This window comes from Cervus elaphus, chromosome 18, assembly GCF_910594005.1.
Source record: "Cervus elaphus chromosome 18, mCerEla1.1, whole genome shotgun sequence".
NCBI lineage: Eukaryota > Metazoa > Chordata > Mammalia > Artiodactyla > Cervidae > Cervus > Cervus elaphus.
This window is the reverse complement of record NC_057832.1, coordinates 109,177,464-109,192,361: the sequence shown is the minus strand read 5'-3', so window position 1 is coordinate 109,192,361 and position 14,898 is coordinate 109,177,464. Positions and strand designations below refer to the sequence as shown.

At 44.5% G+C, this 14,898-nt stretch overlaps 1 protein-coding gene across 2 annotated transcripts in view; it reads right to left on the bottom strand.

Annotated features, from left to right (window-relative positions):
* The window catches only part of TBXAS1 (thromboxane A synthase 1), a 163,737-nt gene that overhangs the window by 82,323 nt on the left and 66,516 nt on the right, over positions 1-14,898 (bottom strand). For both annotated transcript variants that reach the window (XM_043873102.1, XM_043873103.1), the window contains one exon: positions 9,361-9,457. In XM_043873102.1, the coding sequence (XP_043729037.1) occupies positions 9,361-9,457 (97 nt within the window). The remainder of the gene's footprint in view (positions 1-9,360; positions 9,458-14,898) is intronic.

The following is a 14,898-nucleotide window of genomic DNA, read 5'->3' as shown; positions in this document are numbered from 1 at the left end:
TCATGGTCCTTAATCTGTGCTCAAAAGCTATTTCTTGAATGCATGTTACATGGAGGAGGAAACTTGGCTTGTATTTTGACCCTGGGTGGTAGAACAGGGGTCAATAGTGGGAGCTGTAGGGAAAATTCCAGCTCACCTAAAGAACTTCCCAATACAGTCAGAAGGTTCCAAGATAAAAATAACCTGCCTTGAGTGGTGAGCCCCTGTCACTGGAGACTGTATCCTACTTCTTGGAAATTCTGCATGGGAGGTTTGAGTGGCCTGGGTGGAGCAGGGAGTATAAATGACTTTTAAGAACTCTCTCAACCCTGAGGACTTAACCTCCAGATGACCACACCAAATATATATATAGTTTAAAGGTATACATGTATCCATTCTCCCCCAAACTCCCCTCCCACCCAGGCTGCCACATGACCTTGAGCAGAGTTCCTGGTACTATACAGTAGGTCCTTGTTGGTTATCCACTTAAAATATGGGCTTCCCTGCTGGCTCAGGCAGTAGAGAGTCTGCCTGCAATGCAGGAGACTTGGGTTTGATCCCTGGGTTGGGAAGATCCCCTGGAGGAGGAAATGGCAACCCACTCTAGTATTCTTGCCTGGAAAATCCCATGGATGGAGGAGCCTGACAGGCTACAGTCCATGGGGTCACACCCGGGTGGAGGGGGGTGTCTAAATGACTTTTAAGAACTTTCTCAACCTCAAAGACTTAACCTCCTGATGACCATACCAAGTATAGTTTAAACATATACATGTATCCATTCTCTCCCGAACTCCCCTCCCATCCAGGCTGCCACATGACATTAAGCAGAGTTCCAGGTGCTATCTAGTAGGTCCTTGTTGGTTATCCATCTAAAATACAGCAGTGTGTACACGACCTTCCCAAACTCCCTAACTATCCCTTCCTCCCATCCTTTCCCCCTGAGAACCATAAGTTCCTTCTCTAAACCACTACAGCTATTTTAAAATTAGTTTGTTTCAAAGTGAAAGTTGCTCAGTTGCGTCTGACTCTGCAACCCCATGGACTATAGCCCACCAGGCTCCTCTGTCCATGGGATTCTCCAGACAAGAATACTGGAGTGGGTAGCCATTCCCTTCTCCAGGGGATCTCCCCCACCCAGGGATAGAACCTGGCTCTCCCTCACTGGAGGCAGATTCTTTACTGTCTGAACCACCAGGGAAGCCAGTTTGTTTGTTTACACACACACACACACACACACACACAATACAGGTATTTTTTAGTTGTGGCAAAATACACATAATGTAACATTTACCATCTTAACCATTTTTAAGTGGACAGTTCGGTGGTATTAAGGACATTCACATTGCTGTGCAGCCATTACCCCGTCCATCCCCAGAACTTCATCCTGCATAACTGAAACTCCACACCCCTGTCACAATAACTCCCCATCTATCCCCCTCCCCCAGCCCCATCTACACATAATAACTGATTAGATGTACTAAGCGAGGCCTTTGAAAGGTATGGGGGGGCTTGCCCTGCAGGAAGGAGACTGGTAAAACTGATGGGGCTGGACTGTGAGTGCTGAGGCAGGAAGGGAAGACCTGGCTGAGGAAGGGAGGTCCAGGGAGCCAGGCTCCACTCAGACTCTGGTCAGGGGCTTCCAGACTGCAGGCCATAACTGGTCACGAATGAATTTTGTGGATGGCAACCAGCATTGAAAAGAAGAAAAGAGAAACAAGGAATGGAGCAGAGTAGAAAATATTAGAGGGACATTTTGTGAAGTGAAGGGAAGGGTTTTGTTGTCAAACTTTTGTTCAAGATGGGCATATATTTATGGGTGTGTCTTCGAGAATGTTGGAGAGAGTATGTGAGTGTGTGTATGTGAGAGAGAAAGTGCTATGTGTTGTGTCCTGACATGAAATACATTTCCTACTGGAGGTCACAGTCAAAAACATTTGAAAACCCTACTCTAACCCCAAACCTGAGAGACATCCTCACCCTCAGCTGAAGTCATGTCAGTCATCATGCTACCAAGCTGTGCACGTTTATTGAGCACCTACTATTAGTACGTGCCAGTGCCGTGGTGGCTCTGAAACTATTGAGTCAAAGAATGGAACCCTTTGTCCTCAAGGAGCTCACAGCTGATTTGGAGATGGAGATGGGGTAGTTCATAACCAATACTGTGGATCTCACAAGAATCAAAGTGCTTTTCACAGTATTTCATTAGTTTGGGGATAATTCTCCAATAGTTAGGAAACTGTCCTAACGAGCAGCCTGGTTCAGCCATGGCCTCATGGCTCCCTTGCTAAATTTCCCTCAGAGGCGTTGAAAGTGTTTGTCTTTTCAATTCAGATCTTTTTTAAAAACATTTTTGTGGCTGCCCTGGGTCTCCACTGGGCGTGTGGACTTTCTCTCTGTGTGGAGCTTGGGCTCCAGAGCACATGCGCCCAGTAGTTGCGGTGCCTGGGCTTAGTTGCCCCTAGGTATGTGGAATCCTAGTTCCCCGACCAGAGATCAAACCCGGGTTCCCTGCATTGGAAGGCAGATTCTTAACCACTGGACCACCACGGAAGCCCCTCAATTAAGGACTCTTTAAAATAGAGTCTAACTCAGACCAACTAAGCATAAACTTTAAACACTGAAGAATCAAACAATCCTGAGGAGCAGGTTTTCAAGCCGATTCCTCTGCATCCTGTGCTCACATGAAGCGAAGAAGCATGCATAGGGTGGTTTATCCCGGGCCAAACCAGTGTTTCTCCACTGGCCCAGTGGAGCCATGTAAGAACCGCCAGCGTCTTCCCAGAGTGCTGCAAGATGCATGCAATGCACATTTGCTGTAAATGGGCACACGTGTTACCATGAAAAAGGCATAATGGGATATAAAGCCATAGCCAAAATAGTTTTCTTGTGTCCTGGAACATGCCAGAGGGTTGATGCAAGGCCTGTATCAGCTCTGTGATATCCTTGCAGGGCAGTCCGCAGTTCTCCCACGACCACACAGAGCTGTAGGCAGCAGGTAAACAGAGCGAGGTGATTTAAAGACTCAAGAGATGCTGTCCTACTTCAGTGGTCAGGCCGAGAGTGTTGCTGATTTGCTTGGTGTTAAGTATGTCAAGGAGGCTGCGGAAATATTGCTATCAGAAAGGACGCCATGATCACAGAAAGGCCAGGTCCATGGTTACAGTCTTCCTCACACAACCTTGCACAGATAAGGAAGCAGAGGGTTACTGGCCCTCTCTCTCCTACCCCCAGGTGTGTGAAACACTGCGCCCGGCCCCTCAGTCTATTACAGTCAATGAAAACCCTAGGACTCTGTCACCTGGGGAACCCACAATCCTAGGCCTGAGAACATACACTATTTTCAACCTATGACTACCGCTATCTGGCTGTACAAAGACTGAGCAACTGAGCCAGCTGAGCAGGACTTTTATTTCGGTGTTTGAAATATTTAAAGTGTTGCATCTCCACAAGGCAATTTTTGTCCCTTCACTCTTTGCCAGTAGAAGATGGTCATGAATATCACACCGTCTTCCCTCTCTCGGCTTCAGACTGTGACCAGCCCAAGGGCATGGCCTCCAAGCAAGGGATGTGGCATGCCCAGAGCTCAAGGGGACCCAGCACATTTTATTTAAGGTTCAGGGGACAGGTGGGGCTAACTCCAACTTGGGCTCCATCTGCCAACTCAGCAGCCGCCAATGAAAGGTGAGGGGGTGGGGAGTCTTCTAATTTGAACAAAGGCAAGAACTGGCCTATGGCAGCCCTGCCCAAGAAAGTTCAGGAACACAACCACTAAGAGACCAGAATTACTTCTATGGCTTATTTCCTGATCTCTTCCCAGAATTCTAGCTATTAATCTCCTGGTTCACACAGTTTTAAAATTTTTGGTTGCTCTGGGTCTTTGGTGCCCCACAGCATGTGGGATCTCAGTTCTCTGACCAGGGACTGAACCCATGTCCCCTGCGTTGGAAGGTGGGTTCTTAACCACTGGACCACCAGGGGGGTCCCTACACATTTATTTTTACCTCTGCCACCACAAAAGTCAGAGAAGGAAGATACGAATCTAAGAACCAAATTTTACTTATATCTCTTTTAAAAATTTAAAGATGGCTTCCCACTGAACCAAAGGTCTAGTAAGACAAAAATATAAAATTATTTTCAACAAGATTTTGAAGTTTAGAAAAGCTCTGCAAGGCACTGATAGAACAGCTGAGGGTTCAATCAATACCCCTTAGCACTGTTACTACATTACTGAGGCTTCACAGAACACCCGGTGCCCTGGAAGATGTTTGAGATCATCAAGTGCAATTCCCTGGCTCTGGCTTTTTTAGAAATGGGAAAAGCTGGTGAGAGGAGAGACCTTCAGGTTGCAGGCATCCCATTGTGGCCACTTCCATGGGGGCTTCCCGTGGGCAGTGCAGCCCGGGAGGAGACGCACTCAGCTCAGGCTGCAGGGTTTCCTGTGCACGGTACAGTGTTTCACATAAAACAAGACCTGGGACTTCCTGGTGGTCCAGTGGTTGAGAATCCACCTTCCAATGCTGGGGACTCAGGTTTGATCCCTGGTGAGGAACGAAGATGCCACATGCCAAGGGGCAACTAAGCCCGTGTACCACAAGGACTGAGCCTGTGCCCCAAAACGAAAGATCTCTCATGATGCAACTAAGACCCAACACAGTCAAATAAATAAATATTAAAACAAACCAAAAAACCCAAAGAGAGGAGGTGGGTGGGAGGGAGGTTCAAGAGGGAGGGGACATATGTATACCTATGGCTGATTCATGTTGATGTTTGGCAGAAACCAATACAATTGGTTGGTTGTAAAGCAGTTATCCTTCAATTAAAAATAAATAAATTCAATTATATATTAAAAACCCAATGAGATCTGCCTCAAAACAGACAGGGGCCAGGCAAATTAGGTCACACACCTGTGCTTCTGGTTCTCTGCAGTCTGTTTAGGCTTTAAGCAAGAATGGCCCCCAGAGCTATGGATCCATCATGTGAGTTGACCCTTCTTGAGAAATGCAAAGCTGAAAAAGGTAGTCAGTATTTGACTTGGTGATGAGAGCTTCCCCGTTATGGACCAAAACCATCCTCACAACTTAAATCTTCCTGCACCCACTTGAAAACTGGAATGTTTTCTCTGACTCAATGTTTTATTTAAAAGAAAGGGGCCCAGAAACTCTAGATGAGTGAAGATTCCAAAGCGTTGGTGGAGAGGTGCTGGCTGCAGGTGGAGGGGGCATGTTTGTGGCTAGCTGGCCAAGGCTCTTTTGTCCTCAGTGAGTGGCAGCAGGCTGGTTCCTGGGGGCCCAGCTCAGGTGGCCTGACCCACCTGGAGCACTGGGTGGAGTCTGCCTTGCTCTTGAGCTCTGCGACCAGCCACGCGCTCCTGCTCCTAGGATGGGGCCTGGCTACAGATGCAGTGGGTTATAAGGTCTGCAGTGACACATTTGCCTCAGAACTTTAGCACTCTTTGCGGTGCCAAGGGCTTCATGGCTTCACACGAACTCGTCCTAAGATTCCAGTGTCCATGCAGTGAGATGGCGAAGGTAACCTTGAAGAGGCTGCCCCTGGGGAGTCAGGCCCAGGGGTTTTATGTGCATGTTATGTACTAAGTCACTCAGTTGTGTCTGACTCTTTGTGATCCTATGGACTGTAGTCCAATAGGCTCCTCTGTCCATGGGGTTTCCCAGGCAAGTATACTGGAGTGGGTTGCCATGCCCTCCTCCAGGGGATCTTCCCGACCCAGGGATCGAACCCGCACCTCTTTTGTCTCCTACATTGGCAGGTGGGTTCTTTACCACTAGTGCCATCTGGGAAGCAGGTTTTATGGTCCTGGATAAAACCACTCACCAACTCTATCACGTAGTTTTAGATGTGAGTTAACAGTGTGGCTGGACCTGTGCCTGGACAGTTGACCCTGAGTTGCCTGCGAGGACCTGAGGGTTGGCACCCCCACCCCACACACGTGTGACTACCACCACCTTCCAGTCCACTCCACAAACACATAACAAAACCTGGCAATGGGCACGCCTGCTGCCTGACCCGCTTGCCAGGCTCATTTCAGACCAGAACTCAAGAGCTCCAGGTGGCAGCTTTAGTGGTTAAACTCCCTCAGTTTGGATCTGCATCCAGCTAGACCAACCTCATGTGGATCAAAGACCCCCCACCCCTTCCTCTTATCACCCTTCCCACGGCTTCCCAACCCTGAGCCTTTATGACAGGCCAGGAGTGAAGTGGTCTACTACTGGTGAGACCATTTCTGCTGAGTCACATGGACCCAGCTCCAGTTTCTGCAGATTTAAAAAAAAAAAAAAGAGCTGCCCCATGGCTTTACCAAGTACCTGATAGCCACGAGGAGCTAAGTAAAAATATCTGCATAAAAATAACCAAGACCGGAAGTGCTGGGAAAACTGAGGTTCTGTACATGCTAAGCAGACTGACTGGGGTTTAACGATAAAGTGTGGTTGCACCCAACCGGAAGCAACTTGAGGAAGTGCTGAGGGTGTAAGAGAGACCCAAGGGGTCCATTTGGAAAACAGGCAGGACGGAGCAGTCACATTCCACTGAGTGCCTTGAAAATGTGAATTGGAAAACTCGAAATAGCAGCTGCCACCCTGGGTCCAACCCAGAGAGTTTGTTCAGCCCCGTGTTCTTGAACTGGAAAAAAAATGTATCATTGAACAGTTTTTTAATTCAAATATATGATCAGTACTGACTTATGTCAGGGACTTCCCCATGGTGTCACCCCACCTCCAGCCAAATGTGCCCTATTTAGTCCCTCATGGGATGCCTACAGCCGACATCCGAGTTCAGAGGTGAACCCATCCGCACCACTCTCCACCAGGCTGTCATGTGTACACGTAAGTCAAGCCTGGATTTGTGAGCAGAGATGGGTTCTCATAGTTGGCAAATGAAACCATGCGTTATTTAAGTTCCTTTTCACTTAATGCGTCAAACTAACATGCGGAGGTATTTTCTGTATCACAAGGGACCATTTGGTAGAGGCTTGCATGGAGTAAGCATTTAGTGTTTACTGAATGAATGTGTAATAAAGCTGAATCGCTGAACACTTAAGTAAACATGGCTTATTAGAGGGGAGGCGGCATGGTGTCAGGAAGAAGAAATCATGCCTCACTAATCTCCTTGAGTTCTTTGAGCAGATATATAAGCATATGGATAAGAGAGAACCGCAGAGCCCAGTTTAATTTGACTTTCAAAACCTATGAGAAAATCCCACTCTAAAGATGGTCTTCTAAAAACTGAGTCACTAAGGATTGTTTTTATCATGAATATGGGGTTGGCTTAAAGACCATAAACTAAGCTGAAGATAAATAGATACATTCCCAGATGGAAAAACATTGGGGTTTCCTAGAGGTCTAATTCATGATGGATCTTCTTACATGTTTGTGAATGACTTACAAGAGGAAGAGTGTATACTGAATCTCCAAGTACTACCTCAATCATCTGGGGAGAATATTAAGTTGATGGAGAGTCAATTCAGTTTGAACAAGGGTATATTGAATACTGAGGAGTCATTATGTGGTTGGGCCCTGGGGTATAAAATAGAAGGATAAGCTTAAAGTTAATCAAGTTAGGGTGAAAGTCATGCATTCATTTACAGTAAATAGTCGAAGGCACAATGGGAGTGACTGAGAAAATGATGGCAGTGACATAGTCCAGGGCTGCCCAGCCTCTGGGATCTAATGCCTGATGATCTGAGGTGGAGCTGATGTAATAATAATAGACATAAAGTGCACAATAAATATGATGTGCTTGAATCATTCTGAAACTATTCCCCACACCAAGCCTGTTGAGAAAATTATCTTCCATAAAACTAGTCCCCAGTACCAAAAAGGTTGGGTACCACTGATGCAGATGATCAATGCTGTTACACTTAAGAGAGGTGGGAATAGTAAATAAAAGTTGAAGTAGGGAAAGTTTAATGGGGGAGAAAGAATTTGAGGAGAGCCTGGAAGAATACCAAGGGTTTGGATGGGTGTAGTAAAGGTGAGGGATTCTCTTGTTAATAGCAATTGGACATGCTACTCTGGGACTGGAAGGTGAGTGTGTTTGGGGCAAGTAACCAATTACTCCGTGAAACCTTAACAATCCAGAAATATCACCTAGGCGGGTGTTACAATAATGGCAGTAGAAAAAGCCCTGGACATGAGTTGGGAGATGGCACATGGATTCTATTAGTCTTCCTCCTATAACCTGAGTCTTATTTCTTTGTCAGTAAAATACAGATGGTAACTGTACCAGTCTTATAAGTTTCTGTGAAATTTAATGCGAAGAAATACTCTGGACAGCTCAACCAGTACAGAACACAGGTGGGCACTAATTTCTTTAATAAGACAGTCTCAGCCACCTCACCTCTAAGAAGTCTTTCCCTTTTTCCATTTTGGGTGGAGCAGTGTTTTCCATGCTCACCATTCTGTATTATACTGGTTTTCTTCCTCTCTGCCTCTGTGATTAGCCTATGAACTCCTTGAGGACAATACTGAATTTTCTATCTCTTTCTAATCCGTACCTAGACAGTGCCTGGTATATAGCACAAGTGTGCAAAGGTTGGTTAAATAACCAACAAAAGGGTGAATACATTGCTTACTATTCCTATAAGAATGGAAGATGAGTTTAATTTGACAAAAAAAAAAGATTGGCACATAGAGATTTTCTGAATTCTCACAAGCAACTGTTTATTCATTCACTTTAGACTATTTTCCAAAAGTCAGCATGAAGGCTGTTGATCATCTCTATTAGGATTCTTATCTCCTCATTTTCGGAAAATACGGATAGCCCTGACCTGTGCCGTTGTCTGTCATCTCTTCCATTCTTTGGGCTTTCTCATCAAAAACAAAGACTAGGATATGTACTGGGCGAAAAAAAAAAAAAAGATGGAATATGTACCTCCTTTAGTGGGTTAGAGACTTGTTACTTGGTGATGAATTTCCCTGGTCATGTTACTTGTCTTCCTTTTCCAATCTTAAGAGGTTGATACTCTCTGGGAAAGATGTAAGCACAGGAGTCTTGAAATGTTACTTTCCCTCTGATATTTATTAACCTTCCTTGGTCTTCCTCAGATGCTTGACCTATGCTCTCTGGATTCCTCTATCTTTGAACACAGCTTTTAAAACCCTCCCAGTTTCAGCATTTTTATCAGCTACCACTTCTCTTGAGCTTTCGCTTTCTTGAAGCATTTTTTAAATGTAAACGCTATTCTTTTGTAACAGTCCTGTACATCTCTTCTGAAAACTTGAATTCACTGGGGAGCTCAGTTTTGAGTTGAACTGATCTAAACCCTGTAAGAGGCCCAATCACGTCCCTGTTAGATGTGATGTGTGGTCCTTGCATCTTAGAAGGATTCCCCCTCCATCCATATGCAGAAAGAAAATTACATACCATTCTGTTGGTAAAGTTACTGAACTTCTCAACCAACACCTGCTCAATCATGTCTGGCTCAGAGATAACAATAAACATCCGACGACCAAGATAGTACCTGGGAGGAATAAGAGAATTACTTTAAAATGTTTAATTTAAAATGACTTTAAATTAAATTTAAATTAAAAATGATAAATGTCGTATTTGTCTGTTCTCTTCTCCTTTCCAGAAAGAATTCACAGTGGCTTAGAATCAGGGATAAAGGATAAATAGGGAGTGACGGTGTGGAGAAGATGAGGAAATGCATGTGCTAAGCGTGAGGAACGGCAGAGCTCTGATGACCTAACACCAAACTTCATTCCACAAGCATTTATGGAATCCCACCTGGTACCAGTCCCTGGAGACTCTGGGGTGAATAAGAGACAGTCTTTAGCCCCAGGAAACTCACCCCCTTGGTAGGAAAGACAGATCTGTAAGTTTAAACACAATAATAAAGAATTTATAGGATCCAGTAGTAAGACCAAGAAGGAAAATGGTACAGGTCAGTGTTGTCCCTATTTTCCAAAACTGGGGAGACAGGCATTCTAGCAAGAGAAGATCAGTGACTTGTATATACTGATTCTTAGGCAAAAGCCTAAAGTGTAGTGATAAACCTTTATAAGAATTCAGGGAAGATTAAACTTGCAGGGAAAGACCGAACAGCTGGGTGTTACACCTACATGTGAAGGAGCTCAGGAGATACTATGACACTAATGAAGAAACAAAGGGACTTCCCTGGTGGTCCAGTGGTTAAGACTTAGCCTTCCAACGCAGGGGATGCGGGTTCAATCCCTTGTTGGGGAGGCTAAGATCCCACACACCTTGGGGCCAAAAACCCAGAACATCCAACAGAAGCAATATTGTAACAAATTCAATAAAGACTTTGAAAATGATCCACATCAAAACTTTAAAAAAAAAAAAAAGAAATGGAGGAAAATCTAAGCCAGTCAGCAGTTGTGGTAAACGCCAAAAGGAAGCTGTTTAAGGACATATTGTCATTTATTTATTAAATAAATTTTGCTATTTGTTAAAGTGCTGGGGACATAAAAGCATCTAAGACCCAGTCATAGCCTTCAAGGGTTTCAGAGCCTGGTGGCAGTGGCGATTAGATAATCACCATCCACCGTGACATCTGGCAAGCATGGGTGACATTGGGGGCACACCCCACTGAAAGCGTGAAGAGAGAATGAAATCTTCCTAGAGGTGGTGCTTCCTAACGTGAGTTTCAAAGGATGGGCAAGAATTAGTCCAGATAGGCGGGTGGCAAAGGGGAGTGAGGGTGTGGCAGGCAGAGGAATCAGTTCAACAATTGCCCAGGGACAAGCATGCCTGGAAGAGCTATGAGCTCTTGACTAGCAACTGAATAAAGCCAACCAGAGTGATGACAAGTAGCCCCACTGCATAATGCCATGTTTTCAGTACTGTGTATGGAATTATTTTTCAGGATGTTATTTGATCACTGGCACATACAGTTCCGAGAGGTAAAGAGCAGAGCAGTTTAAGTCATATGGCAAGAAAGCAGCAAAGTTTGCTTTGTTACTTAGTTCTTAGTTACTTAGAATTTTTCATAAGCTAAAAGAGTCTTTAATGTTTTAACTCTTCCCCTTCTTACTAACTAGGGAAAAAATAATATTTGTCTGGCACATGTCAGGCACTCAGAAATATTCATCTGAGTGATCATATTTCCCAAACTGTTAGAGAAATCTTTGGGACACAGGAATTCAACAGATGTGGTAGAAGAAAACATATTCACTAGTTCGTTTTTTTTAAATTTATTTTAGCCAAGAAGACCAGAAATAACGCCCAAAAAACCATGAACCAATGCTTCTATAAACTTTATGGGGCGTGTCATAGAATTTTTTTGAGAATCTGGTAAAAACTGTGGACATTTCCCCAAGACATTTCCCTTTCATAGCATTTTAAAATGAAATTTGAGGAATTGTTTGACACCTGAAATGAAAAAAGCCAATCTAGGAAGGTTACATATTGTATGATTTCATTTATATGTTTTTGAAACAGCAGTGAGATTAGTTGTTTCTAAAGGAAAAGAGATGAGTAGATTCTAAACTCTAGGGATGTGGGGGGTGTAATAGGGTGGTGTGACTGTAAAAAGTAGCACAAGAGAGCCTTGTGGTGACCAGTTTTGAGTCTTAACGTACAGTAGTGGTTACACAAACCTACACATCTGATAAAACTTCAGAGGATTCTACACACACACACACACACACACACACACACACACACACAAAGGCTTGAAAATCTGATAAAATCTGAATAAGTATGGATCATGCTGTGTGTGCTCAGTAGCTTCAGACGTGTCCAGCTCTTTGCGATCCTATAGACTGTAGCCTGCCAGGCTCCCTCGTCCTTGGGATTCTCCAGACAAGGATCCTGGAGTGGGTTACCATGCCCTCCTCCAGGGAATCTTCCCAACCCAGGGATTGAACCTGCATCTCTTGCATTGCAGGCTGACTCTTTACCTACTGAGCCCCCTGGGAAGCCCATTATGGATTGTATCAATGTTAATTTCCTGGTTTTGATGATGTACTGTAGCTATGCAAGAGGTAATCATTGGGGGAAACAGGGTAAAAGGGTACACAGGATCTTTTGTACATTTTTTTGCAACTTCCTGTAAATCTATAATTATCTCAAAAAATTTCAAATGTTTAAAAGTCACTTGGGAACTTAAACGATAGCCACAGCTCTGTTCCTCCCTGGAGCAGATCTAGTAGGCTGGGAGGAGCCCAGAAATCTGCATTTGAACAGGCTCTCCAGATTCTGATGTAAAGGACTACTCCCACAATTCAAGAAATGCTGTTCTAGGGCAGTGGTTTTCAGCCTCAAGGACTGGTCAAAAGCACTGGCTAAGGATTCAAAAAGGTCAGTGATGCCTGACCTCCTGACCAGCATCTCTGGGGTGGGACCCAGTCCCTTCTAACTTTAATAAGCTCTCCAGTAACCAGTACTGACAGCTGATCGACAGTAACCAGATTGGGGGACCCACAAACCCCATGTTAAAAGCCCCGCTTTAGATTTAACTAAAGCTCATGCTGTGATTCTCATTTCCCTAAATTCTTAGTTCTAAAAGGAAAGCATTTACATTGAGATGCACACCTATTTTGGTAATGATTCATTTGTATTGATTTGGTTATTACCAAAATAATTTACAAATAATACAATCATTTGTATTGATTTAGTTATTACCAAAATAATTTTACAGTAAGTTCAGTCGCCCAGTTGTGTCCGACTCTTTGCGACCCCATGGACTGCAGCTTGCCAGGCTTCCCTGTCAATCACCAGCTCCCGGAGCCTACTCAAACTCATGTCCATATAATCTGGATTTCCAAAAAAAAAAAAACAAAACCCAAATAATACTTCTACATTCAGATGACAGTTGTCCTTCCAAATGGGCACCTTGGGAGCCTTTGAGCTTTTTTCTAGTGATGTTGCTAATGCTAAAAACAATTTTGTCAAAAAAAAAAAAAAATAAATAAAAACAATTTTGTCACCATTTCTTTAGAATTGCTTCAGAGCTGGTTTATGAACCTCGTGAGAAAACTGGCCCCATTTTACATGTAAATTGTGTAATCTTATGGATTTATATTTATACAAACACTCATCTGTAGTTTGAGGAGCTCCTGGAAAGACCTTGATCAGAGAAACATTTAAGTGAAGCTTGTTTTTCCTTTCGGATGCCTGAATGGCTGCCCTGTTTTTGTCTGCCCAGCCCTCCTTGAGGAAGCACCCTCCCCCGTACCACCAGTTCTGGAGGAGCTGTCGATGACAGAGCCTGCCCTTTTGGCCATGGGGGTGGACTCACCATCAGGCATGGCTGATTACGGTATCTCATTTCCTTGACAACAGTGACTGGTCCACAGGGTGGGTGCATGACGGAGTCAGGACCAGTCAGAATCCTTCATTGGGTGTATGTGTAAGTATACACTTGGAGGCTGCTTGAGGAAAGCTCTGTTTTCCTCCTGAAGGTGCTTAACTAGGAAAATATGAACCCAGAAGTCAGTGGCCATCTTTGTACCACATGCTGGCACAAACTCCAGGTCAAGATATGCTTCCTGCAGTGTTCCTTGCATCTTCCAAGCTTAAATTAGCTTGCACTTTTAAGTGTGTTTGAGCTGGATTTCTATCATTTGTAATCCAGAAGTCCTAAATACTGCAAGGTATGCCTTTTCCTTTTCAACCTTGTGAATACCTAATGCCATTCTGCCTCTCAAAACATACTTCCCCAAGAGGCTCTGATCTCAGAGGCTTCCCCGGTGGTCCAGCAGTTAAGAATCTGCCTTCCGATGCAGGGGACATGCATTTGATCCTTGGTAAGGAAACTACGATCCCACATCCTTTGGGGCAACTAAGCCCATGAACTGCAACTACTGAGCCCCCATGCTCTGGCTCGCATACCTCAATGAAGGTCCTGCACGTCACATGAAGACCCAACAAAGACAAATAAATATATAAACAATTTTTTTCTTTTTTTTAAAAAAAGAGGGTCTGATCTCAGTTTTGTACACTGGTGTGAACGTATGGCCACATGTCACTGCCTCCTGAGGTGGGGTGAAAGTGCTAGAGGCTCAGTCGTATCTGACTCTCTATGACCTCTTGGACTGAAGCCCACCAGGCTCCTCTGTCCATGGGATTCTCCAGGCAAGAATACTGGAGTGGGTAGCCAGTCCCTTCTCCAGGGATCTTCCCAATCTAGGGATGGAACCTGGGTGTCCTGCATTGCAGGCAGATTCTTTACCATCTGAGCCACCAAGAAGCCCTGAGGGGGTGGAATACTGCAAAGCCACGTGCCCTAGGGCCAGGTCAGGATACAGGGTCACCCAGCTCTGCTGCTTACCCATACAAGCCTTATAGGTGGACTCTGGAAATTCTGCATTTCAGCTTCCTTGCCCCTGAAACATGGGAGTAAAACCACACAATCTCAACAGTTTGCTCTGCTTTAAATCCTGTAGTTCTTATGAATTAAAAAGGAAGTTAAATAATGGTCTTTGAATTTTAAGTCTACTTTCTATAGGGCAAAGAGAGTAAAGCAGTCAGTCCTAAAGGATATCAACCCTGAATATTCATTGGAAGGACTGATGCTGAGGCTGACGCTCCAATCCTTTGGCCACCTGATGTGAAGAGCCAACTCATTGGAAAAGATCTTGATGCTGGGAAGGATTGAAGGCAGGACGAGAAGGGGATGACAGAGGATGAGATGGTTGGATGGCATCATTGATTCAATGGAAATTAGTTTGAGCAAACTCCAGCAGATGGTGAAGGACAGGGAAGCCTGGCATGCTAAAGTTCATGAGGCTGCAAAGGGTTGGACATGACTTAGCTACTGAACAACTATAGGGCTTGAAAACACATCCTGTTAACAGTGGAATCAATCAGTGAAGTATTTGAATGACTTGAAGACCCTTCTCAGAATCTGATAAGCACAATTGTTAGTGTTTATTGAGTGGTTACTACCTACCAGCCATGTTCTGAGTGCACTGCCTGTAGGATTTCATTTTTTCCTCA